The following is a 14,259-nucleotide window of genomic DNA, read 5'->3' as shown; positions in this document are numbered from 1 at the left end:
GCAGAACATGAATGTGCATTAACTGGGCCATGAGTCAGCCTAGCTCTGTGACCTCACCTTCTGTATGTACATAGCTTCAAATTTCATATTAATACCACCATCAGCTGTATATCTGATATCGCTTTATCGCTAAAGAGCCGAGTTTCAACCATAACTCATAATAACGCGGTCCATTGAGGTGCTTATGGGTCCATTAAACCGATGCCAAAAGATTTACTTTCAAAGCCAGAGTTAAGCCCTGTAATACAAGGCGCCTGGAAATGACAGGAAGCATGGCTGTTCCTTATGGAGTGTTGAAGAATTCCATGTTCAGTATCAAATATTACTCCGGAGCAACACAAACACGCAGGAATGCCGGATCCAGCTGCTCCAATTTAGAGACTTGACATTTTCCACCAGCAGTTGTCCTCGGAACTCATTGGCTCTATATTTCACATGCCATGCATTTTTTTCCGTGATTGTCTACAAATCGTACGCTATGTTTCCTATAAAGCAAAAGCCAGCTATAAAGCCAGAGAGTTTTTTTTTTATTCCTTTTTTTTTCTGTGAGATCTTGTTGGAAAGAGGTTGTGCTTAAAATGGTGTAATATCCCTCTCACTCAGCATTTGCTGACTGTTCGGCACTGGACACAGGAACTTCCTGTCAGTCTGGAGGAAAACTGGAAAACTAAACTCTGTGCTTTATTGCCACAGGCTGTCTCCTGAGCGACCGAGCGGACACGTGGCCTAAATGTCTCACCTACATGCTATACAGTGTCCTGGAACAGCAATATATTTTTATTTTATTTTACTTTTTTTTTTACATGCCCTTATTTGTACAGTTGTTAATTTTACTAGTTACATTTATTTTCCTTTGTATTTTATTTCTTCATTAATATTTATTCCTTATATATAGTTTTTTATTTTCTTTTTAAGGTCACCAGCGGGCGTATAAGCATTTCACGTGCATATCGTTAAATTTGAATTTTATTTACTTTAAGTTTTAATCTAGATTAAGAACCTAGAAATGTTCACACATTTACACATTCGAGGAAAAGCATGCTAATGTACAGCAATGAATTAAGGGAATTATGTGAACTTTCTTTTTTTTTTTCTTTTTTTTTTTTTTACGTCTACAGCTTTATTCAAACTGACAAATGGCAGATTTAAAAAAAAAAAAAATCCCAAGCACATCATTTATTATTTTATTTTTATATATACTGTATTTTTGTAGAGTTAGATTTCAGCCTTTTTTCTTCTTGACCTAAAAAAAAAGTTTCTCTCTCGACTGAAAACTGATATTTTTGCCCATGTTTGGCTAAATTTTTTTTTGTGCCAGCACGAACTAATTTATTATAATTAATCGATGTTAACGTTACACATGCCTAAGATTAAGTAAGAAAAACATACTTTTTTGCTAGGTTTTGATTGCATCATCTGCCATTTTAATGAAAGAAAAAAAAAACAAGACTGCCATGTTTTTATGTTTTTAAGTGATATCTTTTTTGCAGTACATGCTGTTCATCAGTGCAGAGCTCCTATTACGTACAGGTTCGTATTAAAGTATGTGACGTCCTGTAAATTTTAAAATAATAATAATAATAATAATAATAATAATAATAATAAAAATAATTACAACTTAATATCAGAGGTTGAAAGTATGTACACTGATCAGCCATAACGTTAACACCACCGCCACATGAATTGGATAATATTGATTATCAATTATATACCCGTGAACTGGTAACAGGATCATGTGATAACCTGTTGGATCTAAACAGGTCCATGTCCATGTCCATTGGATGTGCCAGACACACAAGTCTGATTCATGGAGGCCTCACCTTGTAACTTACAGGACATGAAGGATCTGATGTTCACGTCCTGGTGCCAGACACCACAGCACTCCTTCACAGGTCTTGTGGAGTCATGCATCAACGGGTCAGCACTGTTCCGGTGCCACAAGCGGAAAGCTACACAAATGGCCTAAATACAAAGGTCACCATTGGTTTCTATGGTCCCTAGTTGGACTACAGAGGTCCCTAGATGGATGGAAGGCTATGGCTATATCGGTGTATTAAAATAATACTACATAATAAAACACTAATAAATGATCAGGACATCTTTCACAAAAAAAAAAAAAAAAGTTTTCAGCAATCGGTTTGATATCATACAAGTTTATTTTAAAAAAGACTGTCAGACTGAATTATAATGAGTTTAGGTGACTCATACAGACGTCAGGCATGAGCGTGGGAGAAAAAAAAAGACAAATATTTTGGGTGAAAATAAAATCATATGTAATAAACATCATGGAAAATGTATGTAATTTTTTTTTTTAGGTTAAATTGTAAAAATGGAAGGAAATAAAATAACAGTCCATGACTGAGGTTAAGCAGGAAACAGCAATATGGCCCAATTACAGTATATGCAGGAACTTTTTCCTTCTATATTTCAAGTCAATCGCATGCCTTACCCAAACAAAAAACAACCTACTTTTAACTGTAGGCCTCATATGAAATGTTTACGGTTATTTTGATTAGCAATGTTAGTATCTGCTCTATTCGAAACCATTCGCAGGAACGATCGCTCCATGTACTGCTAAACAGGTCTTCGGATTAATCAATGGGAAATAACTAAGTACACTTGCCCCCAAGTTAAACAATAAAAAATAATTTAAGTGTTAAGCAGGATACAACTGAGATAAAAAAAAAAGTCCTTAAAAATAAAGATTCCCTTTTTGACTAACATTGAATATATACATATATTATATACATACTGTACATACAGACCAACATACACTCATCATTTCAGTTCCCTTATGCCATGTCACAAGATTTTCACACATTTCATGGTCGCTTATGACTGTGGCACAAAAAAATCGATTAGACCCTGGAAGCTGGGTAGAAGCAATATCACACAAACACAGGACCATGAAGAAGGTTCTCAGGAAAGCTGGTCTCTCCCATTCTTACTGTCAGTTCATACTAAGATTAGTTTGTGTGTGTGTGTGTGTGTGTGTGTATGTGTGTGTGTATACTCATGTTATGTTTGTTAGCAAAGTGACAGCCATTTATTAAAGAAACCTGAAAGTCCTCAAAGTCCTCAAGAAATCCCAAACCTTTTTGAAAATATAAAAAAAATAAGGGCATTTGTGACTTTAGAATGTGGTGGCAGTCCATGAATTGGATTCCCTGAAAAGAAATGGCTCATCTATGTAAGTGGTCGTTGTAAAAAACAAACAAAACAAAAAAAAATACCACAAAAAAAGAAAAACAAAAGAAAAGAAACCATGAAGAGATACCTAACTCAGAACTGGATGATACTGAGAAGGTCCTCAAATGAAAAATGATCACGGTGGAAAAAACCTAAGAACAATCCATCATGCCACGTCAGCTTCAGGTGATTCAAGATTTGTTTATTTATTTATTTTTTAAGGAATTTACCATTCATTTTCTTTTTTTATTCTAGATGTCCTTAGGATATAGTCTTGTAGCTTGTATACAAGTGTAGTGATACGTAGGTGATGCCACAGGCCTAATGAGATAGACATCTTCAGATTAGCCGGCAACGAAATTGCTCCGTTAATCAGTGGTCTCAAGAGTGCACTGCTTATCTCTATAGTGCAAAAGCCGAAGCAAAAAGATTACTAGGATTTTCATTAATACTGAGGATACCCAGGAATTACTGGGTTGCACAACAAAAAAGAAAAAAATCGAAATTTATGAATACTTGTCCTAACAATTACCATTTTTTGGAAATCAACATTATATTGCCTGGACTGTTAACACTGTAAATCAGTTATTAAATACTTAATATAGTGTCACCAAAAAAACCGAACACATATAAAAATAAACAAAACCCTCCAAAATAGTTCTTTTTTTTTATTTATTTTTTGGTAATGCAAATGCCTCCTGTGTAGCTCCGCCACTGGGCAAGGAGCCGTATCCAGTCCTGGGTTTGATCCCGATAGTGCCAGCTGTGTTTGTCTGCTGTGTTCAGACCACAGAGTGGTCATTATTGTGTGGTGACAGAACAGTGTGGTTAAACGAGGAAGCCGAGCGGTCTGAACCCTCCACCGTACCGTTTATGTTTTCCTGCCGCTGACAGCACAGGATCTGCTTGAATGTAACGCTCATCTCCTTGTCCCGGTAGGAGTAGATGATGGGGTTCATGGCCGAGTTGAACTCGGCTAAGAGGAGGAAGAACTTCTCGAAAGCCAGCACGTTGCAATCTTCGCAGAAAACGTCAAGCAGGAGGAGAACCAAGCCAGGCGTCCAGCAGACGATAAACGCACCTGAGGAAGGGGAAGAGAATGGAGTTATTAATAGGAGCGGTTTGGTTTTGTTTTTGTATCATGTAACAATCAGAATCATGTATCATTATTTAAAATGTACTTACTGTAAATACATGTTTGTTTTTTTATCTCTATACATTTTAAGAGGGCTCAAAACATAAATATGGTGCCAATCCATCACTAACTGGGATATCTTTGGACCATTGGAGGAAACCGGAGTACCCGGAGGAAACCCACTAAACACAGAGAGAACATGCAAACTCCATCACACAGACCAGAGGCGCGAATCGAACCCGGATCCTTGAGGTGCAAGGAGACAGTGCTAACCACTAAGTCACTGTGCCGCCTATGTGCAATATATTAATGACAAAATTTCTAGTGCATGGCCCATTTTTTCCACTACTAAGTACTATACTTGTCACGAATAATGTTGCGGCTGTTTTTCCAACCGTTTGGGAGAATTTCGGGGGTTGTGTTATACGGCCCCTTAAATGAACTGAACCGGAAGGCACGTTCCGTCAGGTTTTGCAATTTCCTGAGGTCAAATATTCCTGGCGATATTTCAGCACGTCCTTCACAGCCTCGCAGCGTTCGCATCACATCTTTATGTCGTTATAAACATGCTTAACAAATTGATGACACTGTATTCAGCTGGCATTTCTCAGTGTGTGTTGAAAAAGGATAAACATTTTGGCTACAGATGTTATTTTGCAATAGAGAGCGATATATTCACCAAAAGCCCGGTTTTTCTTTTAGAGAACACAGCTGTTCTTGCGAACTTTACATCACTTGAAAGTTATGTGGGGACTCTCAGGAGTTAGATAAACTGCAACGGCCTGTTTCCATGACTCGGCCACGTTACACTCTTTTACGAACACAAGCTCAACGGGGGGAAAGGAAATAGAATCTCTAGGGGTTGGGTGGGTGCTTTTGGGACTTAAAGGTTTTATTTCCTCCAACACACTTGGAAAACTCATTTACTGTGCTTTGAAATCCATGCATTAAATCGTTCGGTTAAGTACTCCAGATCCTGCGTTTGTTTCGTGACGTGCGGAGGATTTCACAACCCAGCAATATATATTAATGGAAAAACATTTGGTTAGTATAATGTGTGACGTATTTACTAGTGATTAACTAGGACACATTGCTAACCTGATGATCCATTAATATCTATCGCTACATAATGTGTTCCAGTAATGAGTTCCCTGGTGGGTTACTCTGCTCTAGCATTAATGGTCCTAATCCATTCTCTGTGTTAATTTGAAATATGATTAGGACAACAGGAAATGCTGAAAGATGTAGTGGTGCATGCGGTTGGAGCAAATTGGATTTCCTGCTGTTTATTAAATAGTATTACTGTAAGCGGTGTGATTAACGCCCGTGTAAATCCAAATGTAATTACATTTGAGCTTTGAGTACTTCAAATGGGGCTCATTGGTTCGACTTCATGAATCAAATATTGTCTGAAGCGTCATGTAAAACCTAAATGTTAGTGATCCTGAAATGAGCTCTAACAGAAATACAGGGTTGGTTGGCTAGAAAACCCTTGAAGCAAACTGTCTGTGAACGTCTATGGATGAGGTAACAGAAATCAAACCTCAATTTAAAAAAGAAAGAAAGAAAGAATGAAAGGTTGTTTTGACGCCATGATGTTGTAACATGGAAGCCATCACATGAAGGGTTCAGTTCAATTTCAGCACCTTCCGCTACCTCGAGAACATTTCCACTTCCAAGCTGAGAATGGATTTATATGTTGGGAGCTTCTCAAAGGCATGCATTGACTCCAAGCACCACTTCATATGTGTTAACACAATGACTTTGCTGTTCAGCCTCATATACAGCTGTTCCGATGTGATATACTACTTCTTCTAGTAGGCTGGTTCTTTCATGCTTCAAGTTCTAATGTTCCATGGTCCTTGACACACATAAATAAGGTTCTGTGTTCCATTGAAAAGACTCATAGCTCACGTCTTATCCGTATGCACTCTAGTTTAGTGGAATAAAATCTCAGTCCTCCAAGACCATAGAGAAACAAGACCAAAAAAAAAAAAGCTGTGCAACCTGCATAAGATACCACACATGATAATCAAATAGTACACTCTTAACAGACTTAAGTATCAGTAAAATTTATACCATCTTTAAGGGACTAATGTAAGGTGTACAGATGTAATAATAATACTACGCCATAAAATACAGGTGTGAATTTTAGTGAGGTGTGAAGGCTGGTTTTTATGTGCCTTGTAACTATCCACAGGAGACATAATGCTGAATGCTTGTGAGAGCTTCTGGATGGATGTCTTTAACGGCGTTTTCAAATTAGGCACGATTGATTTGTACCGTGTCCGGGAACGATTGCTCCACCGCTGGCCAGTGTTCACGTTGTTTTTGTTCTCATTTACACTTGCGCACCTCCAAAAGCAGGTGGCAGTATGCATCTACATCCTTCCATCCATTCATCCATCCATTCATCTAGAAACCTCCGTAGTCCAACTAGTGATAATGGAGGCCAATAGCGACCATTGTATGTATTTTTATTATTATAACTCTGGTAGGCCCTCTGAACGTGGTTAGAGAAGGGAACAAGGAAGTTGGCTTTCTAATTGTTTAATATTCTGGAAACAAAATGTCAAGAGCAACACTCTCACGTGCCTTCCTACTTCATGAGCTATGGCTGTGTAGGTCAAAGGATGAGACAAGATCATGCTATAAGTACACTAACATTTTAAAGAAGACTAATGGCACTGATGACATGACTGATGACATGATGCCAGACCAGTATGGGGCGCTGTAATTCTGCCATGGAGATACACTATACACGGAGAAGAAGACTTTGAACATGCGCATAACCTTGCGCGCTGTATACGAACCAAGATGGTGTTGTCCATTATCGCTTGTTGCTCATAAGAGTTGCATAGAAGCAATAGATTTTGCTGTAATAAAGCTAGTAGGCTTTGAAGCAACACGAACACAATCATGTAGTCCGCCATTATTGTTGTTGCTACGTGTGACGCAGCCGACACGTGATGCGATGACATCATCGTTTCACAAAATATACGGATTGGCCGTACACAAGAAGACGCAAGGGTGTCGTTTTCAGATTTATCCACTTTGGGACCCGGTTGCAAAAAATAGCGGTTTCAGTCTCCTAAAACGCCGGATCCGTGTGGACGAAACGCCAATACGATAAAAAAATTATACGTATACAGCGAAACGCGTCTCAGTGTGGACCAGCCCTAATTCGATCCATGCCTGAGTACACTGTACTGTACTGGCACAATTCCCAGGCTTGGAACGATTCTGTTTTCACTGATTAAAATAAACCAGACTTAATGTAAAAACGCCCTGAGACAGAATTGATTTTTTTGACAATGTGATAATTATTAGCGATGACACTCATGGTCCTAGAGCATGTAGGGAGCCATGGTATCTTGGTGGATAATTTTTGGGAATCTGCCTTCCATGCTGGTGAAAGCCCAACATGTTCTCTAACATTTTGAACTGTCCTTTTTGGGCAGAAGAATTGGGCATTCTACAGTATAAATCATGCAAGAATGAGTTTATAGAGATGTTCAATTTGGACTCTGATAAAACACCTAGTCATTGGGAAGACATGTGGTCTTCCCTGTAGGCTTGTCATCATGCAATTCAAACCATATGTAGAAGTCATTCTATGAATCTGGGGGAGAGATATGGGGTTGTATTTTAAAGTGTTGGCCTAAATACCCTACCACATGCAGCATCTGTGTCTGCGGTCCAACACCGGGTCTGTCCTTAAAGACTTTCCCTGGGTCTGTCCTTAAAGGCTTTCTTGATACCTGATGTGAAGCAGGATCACAGTTTTCCAGCGAGACCTCTCCTGGAGGCTGTCCTCTTCTGTGTTTACTTGCTGATGTATTTACAAGGACATTATGGGTATAGTAGGCCACAAAATAAGTATGTGTTTATGATGATCACTGTTGCCAAAGGTCATTTACCACTAACAGTGGTGCCATGTTTCAGCATCCAGAGATGCCACTGTGTACTATTTGCATTTTCAAAACAGAGCTTTTATAGACCAGTGACACATTTAATGATGCCATGGAGTAACACTTAACAGGAATTAGTTTGGCTTTTACCAGGAAACCAGAGAAAATCTACTAACTGTTCATACTACCAGGCTGTTGTGTGTTACTCAAACGGTGCATTATCTTTTATAGTCTTTGTGGAATTATAAAATAAAACACTTGTGGAGTGCAAAAGCAGGGGTCATCAAAATCATCTGCCACAGCTCACGCAAATGATCCTGTGCTTTCAGATCGAGCACAAGCCAAAGCCGTAGAACTGTCAAGATCCTCCCCATGGTGATAACAGATCAAACGTGGTACGTGATATGATTTAATGCTTTGTCAGCGTTCTAACAGCAGAAACGGGCATACTGATTTTTATTTGTGTGGGGGTGGTTCTCACAAGTATGCAGACTTGGGTTGAGGGAAAGAAAAGGAGTGCAGATCAGTGGGAGGGCATAATGAAGTGTCAATGTGACTGCAATACTTGTGAAAGTACTTAAGCAAAAGGTCAACCATTTGTTGCAAACTGCCCTTTCAGATGTAGGGTCATATAAGGCTTGCATGCGGCGGTCAAGACCAGACTTCAATCACTCTGGAGGATAGCAGCCCAACTGAGATCACTGGAGAACAATCACGGTGTGAAAGCGACAGGCGGACATAAAAGTTTTGGAAATGTATTACCTTACACTTGTGTTAATCTGGAAATGAAAGAAAAAAAAAATCTATAGGAGTGCAGGAGACATAAGCATGACACAATGTTGTCATTCAGATATCCATTAAATGTCCATTGTGTAGTAAAAGCTTTGGAAGGGCCCAGATCCTTGTTATTAAACCTAGTTCATTTGTGTACCTGGTTTTATTTTTTTAAATAAATACATCGGTAACCTTAGTGCCTGGAACAAGCAGACTGTGTGCAATTTTCTTTATTTAACAACATGATAGGATGCCTACATTAAAACAGGAGACTGCACCACGCACATGGGTTTATATCTGCTAGATAAATGCAGACGGAGCGTTGTGCCCCCTTAAATTCCTCAGCTTGGATGACTGTACTGTACTGTAGAAACATTATCTATACTGCTTGTTCATTTAAGGTCATAGGAGGTCTGGATAATATCCCAGGGACCTTGGGGCATGAGGCAGTGTATACCCCAGGGTAGAGCCCCAATCCATCGCATGGCACACAATTTGGGCAATTTGGGATTAGCCTCATCTGCATGTCTTTGGACGGTTGGAGGAAACCGGAGTACACGGAGGAAACCCACCAAGCACGGGCAGGACATGCGAATTCCATGCACACCGACCCGAGGTGGGAATCGAACCCTACACTACGCTGCTACACTGTTATAAATTCTATTTTTTACAGTAGATGTTTTATTTAGTTTTATCAATACAATTTTAGGGCTCTATTATATTAGGCAGAACAGTGCACACAGATACCCCTCTCTGTTTAAGCTGATACAGTACACCAGTGCGATTATGTTAACAGTAGTATTAAGTTAAGCCTTTATTTGTCACATATACATTACTTATGTAGTAATTACATAGTATTAAGTTAAATTAAGTTAAGCCTTTATTTGTCACATAAATATTACCGCACAATGAAATTCCTACATATCCCAGCGTAACTGACGTCAGAGCACAGGGTTAGCCAGGATACAGCGACCCCTGGAGCAGAAAGGGTTAAGGGCCTTGCTCAAGGGCTCAACAGCAGCAACCTGGTGGAGCTGGGGCTCGAACTGCCGACCTTCTGATCAGCAACTTAAAGCCTTAACCCTTTGAGTCACCACTGCCCCTAAGGTATGTGAGGTACGAATATCCAGTGTCAGCTCATGATGTAAAACCAATAAGATTTTAATAAATGTGTAACTTTCTAAAAGAGTCTAGAATCTGCAGAAACTTTTAGGCTTTGTCTCATACATACGTACTCCTCTGTAGATTTAATCCTCATTGCAAAACAATTAGTATAAACAATTTAAATTTTATATATTACAACGCAATGGAAGTGTGCCGCTCTAAAGACCTGAATGCATCATGCCTCTGAATGCAGGTGTGTGTGAAAACACAAACAAAAGCAAAAACCTCTATGATTCTCCAGCTACCATATCATGCAGTCAGCTCACGGTTTCAGCATGTCGAGAAAGAATAAAGACACTAGTCAGGCTTGAGGAATATCTTTTATGTATGATGTGACAACAAAACTGCACAGCTCACAGCCACGTACCATGCTCCCTTAGACACTTTGTTTCAAAAAGACAATCACCATGAAAGGGTTTATTTATATACTTACTCGTGCGTGCATGAATGCACTGGACCCGCCATGCTTTATTTGGTTGTTGTAGCTACTACAATTTAGACTGGTCAATTAGGTTTCCAGGCAAACAAAACGCTAAGAATCGCACCTTCGACAGCTAGGCATTTGGAAGACACTCTTATCCAGAGCAACTTACATATTAATCTCATTATATAACTGAGCAGTTGAGGGTTGCTCAAAGCCCAACAGTGGCAACTTGGTACAGTAGTTGTGGGGTTTGAACCTGGGACCTTCCAAACTGTAGTCCAATGCCTTAACCACTAAACTACCCCTGATCCTACTGCTTAACTGGCATCTTTTACTTGCCTGGTGGGCTAGCTAATGGATTTATGACTTGTCTACTCTGGGACATGAAAAAGCACACCACACCTATACCATACCTATATTAACTACAGATTAGCAAACTGTGAGTTAAACGATTTGCAATAACCATCTATGCACCTATTAAGAATATACTTATGTTTGCAAGAACTCTATCTAATCTTCATTTTCTATACAGCTTTTCGCAGTTCGATTATGCGGATAAAATTAAACGGGGACGAATGTTTTATTGTGACAGGCTGCATAGCGCCTAAAGATACAATTAAAAAAAAATTTGGTTTATGTATCAACCTCAGCAGCAACCTCACTTCCGCTCTTATCTGTTCCAACCACTATCACCAGTATACTAATCACTGGGCTGACCATCTGTTATCAACTGCATCAGTTTCTCCCTGGTTCATTACTGTATGTTGGATGGTTTTAATATTTGAATGATTCATAGGTCACGGTGTGGCTTAACAATCAAACAAACAACATTCTTCTGAAATTGGTCAGGTACATGGATTAGACCGAAAAAATGAGAGCCGAAAAAGTCCTTTAGGAAGCCTGGAGAAGTATTCCACAAGACTGAATACGGGTCATTTGGTCAACATGGAAGCCAAATATGAAGAGAGTACCATACAGTATATAAGAGTGTATATATACACTAAAAGATTCACTGTTCTACTTTTAGTTGCTAAATCCAGACTAAATAACCCATGCGCCCCTTCTTGTACTGTACACTCTTAGGAAATAGTATTTGCTTGTGGGGAAACCCTGAACTGATCTATGTGCAAGCCTAGAACAGAGAGATTTCTGTTCGCAAAACTCCTTTAGGGCAGCATGGTTGTGCAGCGAGTAGCGCCGCTGCCTCATAGCTCCAGCATTCAATCCTGAATGTGTGTGTGTGTGTGTGTGTGTGTTCACGGGTGCGTTTGTGTGTTAGTCTGGCTCACACATCCACTTTGACCCTGATCAGGAAAAAGCAGTTTCTGAAAGAAACAAAGCTAAAACTTTTACTCATCCAAAAACCCTTGAGCCAAAAAAAAAAAAAAGTCCTGGGTAATAACATGGGACTTAAAGAATTGAATTTAATAGGCATTGTGTTGAATTTAGATGGATCTCCAGTGTGTGTGAGAGAAACGTGAGAAAAAAAGGAAAGAAAGAAAAAAACATTTCCTGATTTTTTTTTTTTTTCCATTTTGGAAATTTTGGACGAAGATTAAAACAAGCCATCTGGATTTTTCTCCTTCTGTGACCTCATATACTGTCGCAAACCCCCTTTCCCCCAGTTTGTTGCTCATCTCTGCAGTTCTTTGGCCAGGTGATGCTCAGCAGGAGCTCATTTACATAAACACTGAAACAGCTTGCTTGGAAAAGGAGTGAACCAGAGTAGATTATTTGTATTATTTGAGGTGTGATTCTGCTGGAGCCTCATCAGACACACTTTGGGGACACTAGCTTGGTAAAGGAATATGGATAAGGTAAAATATGAAACCTTTAAAACCAATGTTTAAGCACGGGCATGTGACTTTATAGTTGATGTCTCTTTAAAAAGGAAGGTGTAAATAAATTAAATACTTTATATTTTAAAAAGAAATGTGGGAGCAAAGGTGGAATTTCATCCTCGATGGGCAAAGAAATATAGAAAAAAATGTTTTCGATAATGCTTATTTACAGTGTTGGGTGTAACAGGTTACAAAGTAACGAGTAATCTAACGTGTTAGGTACTCAGTATTTAGTTATTTTTTTCAAAAATGTAATCTGTTATTTAGACAATTTATGTAATCCGTAAGCCAGACAGCAGTGATACCCAATCCGTTGTGAAAGCCAGTGTGTGTGTGAAAGTTATCCTACAAGCCCCGCCTCTAATACCCCTCTCCCTTCTGTTATTCCTGCTGTTATACCCCTATCTCACCTATGCGGTTTGACTCTGCGAGGACCGACGCGCAGAAAGATGGAAACCTAATCACAGCGCCAAAACTGGCGGTGAATCATGATGAACTGTACTTACGGCCACCGCGTGAAACCACGTAGGTGAGATAGGGGTGTTAGTAGTTAACAGATTATGGGCCAAACTTGGCTGAGTGATGATGGTAGAATAATTATAAAGGTCTTGACTAAAACAACATGCATGAGGAATCACAAAGGAGTTTTCATTTTCTACAATGGAAAAGTACTTTAACTAGTTACTTCTATCAGAAAGTAACGCTATGATATAACTGATTACTTTATAAAGACAGTAATTTTGTAATATAATTAGTTACTTTAAAAAAAGTAACGTCCCCCAACACTGCTTATTTATTGATAACATATTGTCCTATATCTGTGATGGAAGAGCAGCCCAGTAGGCATCTTTGCAGCCTCAGAGTTCCAGTTCAGTTCTTAGCCCTGGTTCCTGTCTTTGTTGCTGCATCAAATGTTCATGAAAAAATGATGCCTCGGCATCCTCACAATTTTCTTTAGGCTTTACCGATTTCATGTGACTCGGATGCATAACGTGACTAATGTTATTATTCATTCTGCCGATGAGAGTATACGATTACAGGTAAATAAATAATGTAATCCTTATATTAAATGCTACATTTAAAGGAACCTGACAGTTCTAAAAGCAGTCTGAGTAACATTATACTTCTGAAGATCGTCCGACGCTTGAGAAATGCGAAACTTTGAAGTAGCTGAAAAGTGGTAATGAGCTGCACTGCGAGGAACTGAATGAAGAATGGCTGACCGTTCTCTGCCTTCACAGCTTGCCTTCATTTAACATCTACAGAACATTCTTATGGCTTTGAGCCACACACACACACACACACACACACACAGAGCTGCATTATAATGGTATTAGAGCTCTCTTATCTGTGGAGTGCCAGCACTACCTAAGACCCGTATCTGTTCCTGTCCTGCTCCACCGCTCTACACTTTCCCCAGAGCCTCACGTTGAGCCCCATACGTTTAAAACAACAACAGCACTGTTTCCTGCTGGCTCTGGGTCTCTGTGCCCTGACTGAGGCTCTTTCTCTGGGCTTGGCTGGAGAACGCAGCGAGGCATGACGCTGACACAGTGCAAGGCAAACGCTGGAACTGGCGACAAGAGCAGGACCACAGACCCCTAGCTGTATAACACTCAACGACTGCATTGTTCCATCACTCAAGTGCTGGCACGACTGCGTAATAAGATAACATACCGTTTTGAAGCATATTCTACATGGCAGGGGAAAAAATAAAACTAAAAGCAAACAGACATTTTTTTTTTTTTTAAGTTGGAACAAGCATTAAATATTTAAATGTAATGGAAGCAAAGCAAACAGAATATTTTTATCCAGACTCCG

The 14,259-nt window shown here is 39.4% G+C and overlaps 1 protein-coding gene across 1 annotated transcript in view; it reads right to left on the bottom strand.

Annotated features, from left to right (window-relative positions):
• Positions 1 to 2,137: 2,137 nt before the first annotated feature.
• Positions 2,138 to 14,259, bottom strand: part of lpar1 (lysophosphatidic acid receptor 1) — a 37,396-nt gene continuing 25,274 nt past the window's right edge. Inside the window, exon 3 of the mRNA XM_053516384.1 lies at positions 2,138 to 4,270. Within this exon, the coding sequence (XP_053372359.1) occupies positions 3,972 to 4,270 (299 nt within the window). The 3' untranslated portion in view covers positions 2,138 to 3,971. The remainder of the gene's footprint in view (positions 4,271 to 14,259) is intronic.

The sequence above is a fragment of the Clarias gariepinus genome, chromosome 17 (assembly GCF_024256425.1).
Source record: "Clarias gariepinus isolate MV-2021 ecotype Netherlands chromosome 17, CGAR_prim_01v2, whole genome shotgun sequence".
In the NCBI taxonomy this organism is placed as follows: Eukaryota; Metazoa; Chordata; class Actinopteri; order Siluriformes; family Clariidae; genus Clarias; species Clarias gariepinus.
Note: the sequence above shows the minus strand (reverse complement) of the source record. Positions and strands in the feature narration are given on the sequence as shown.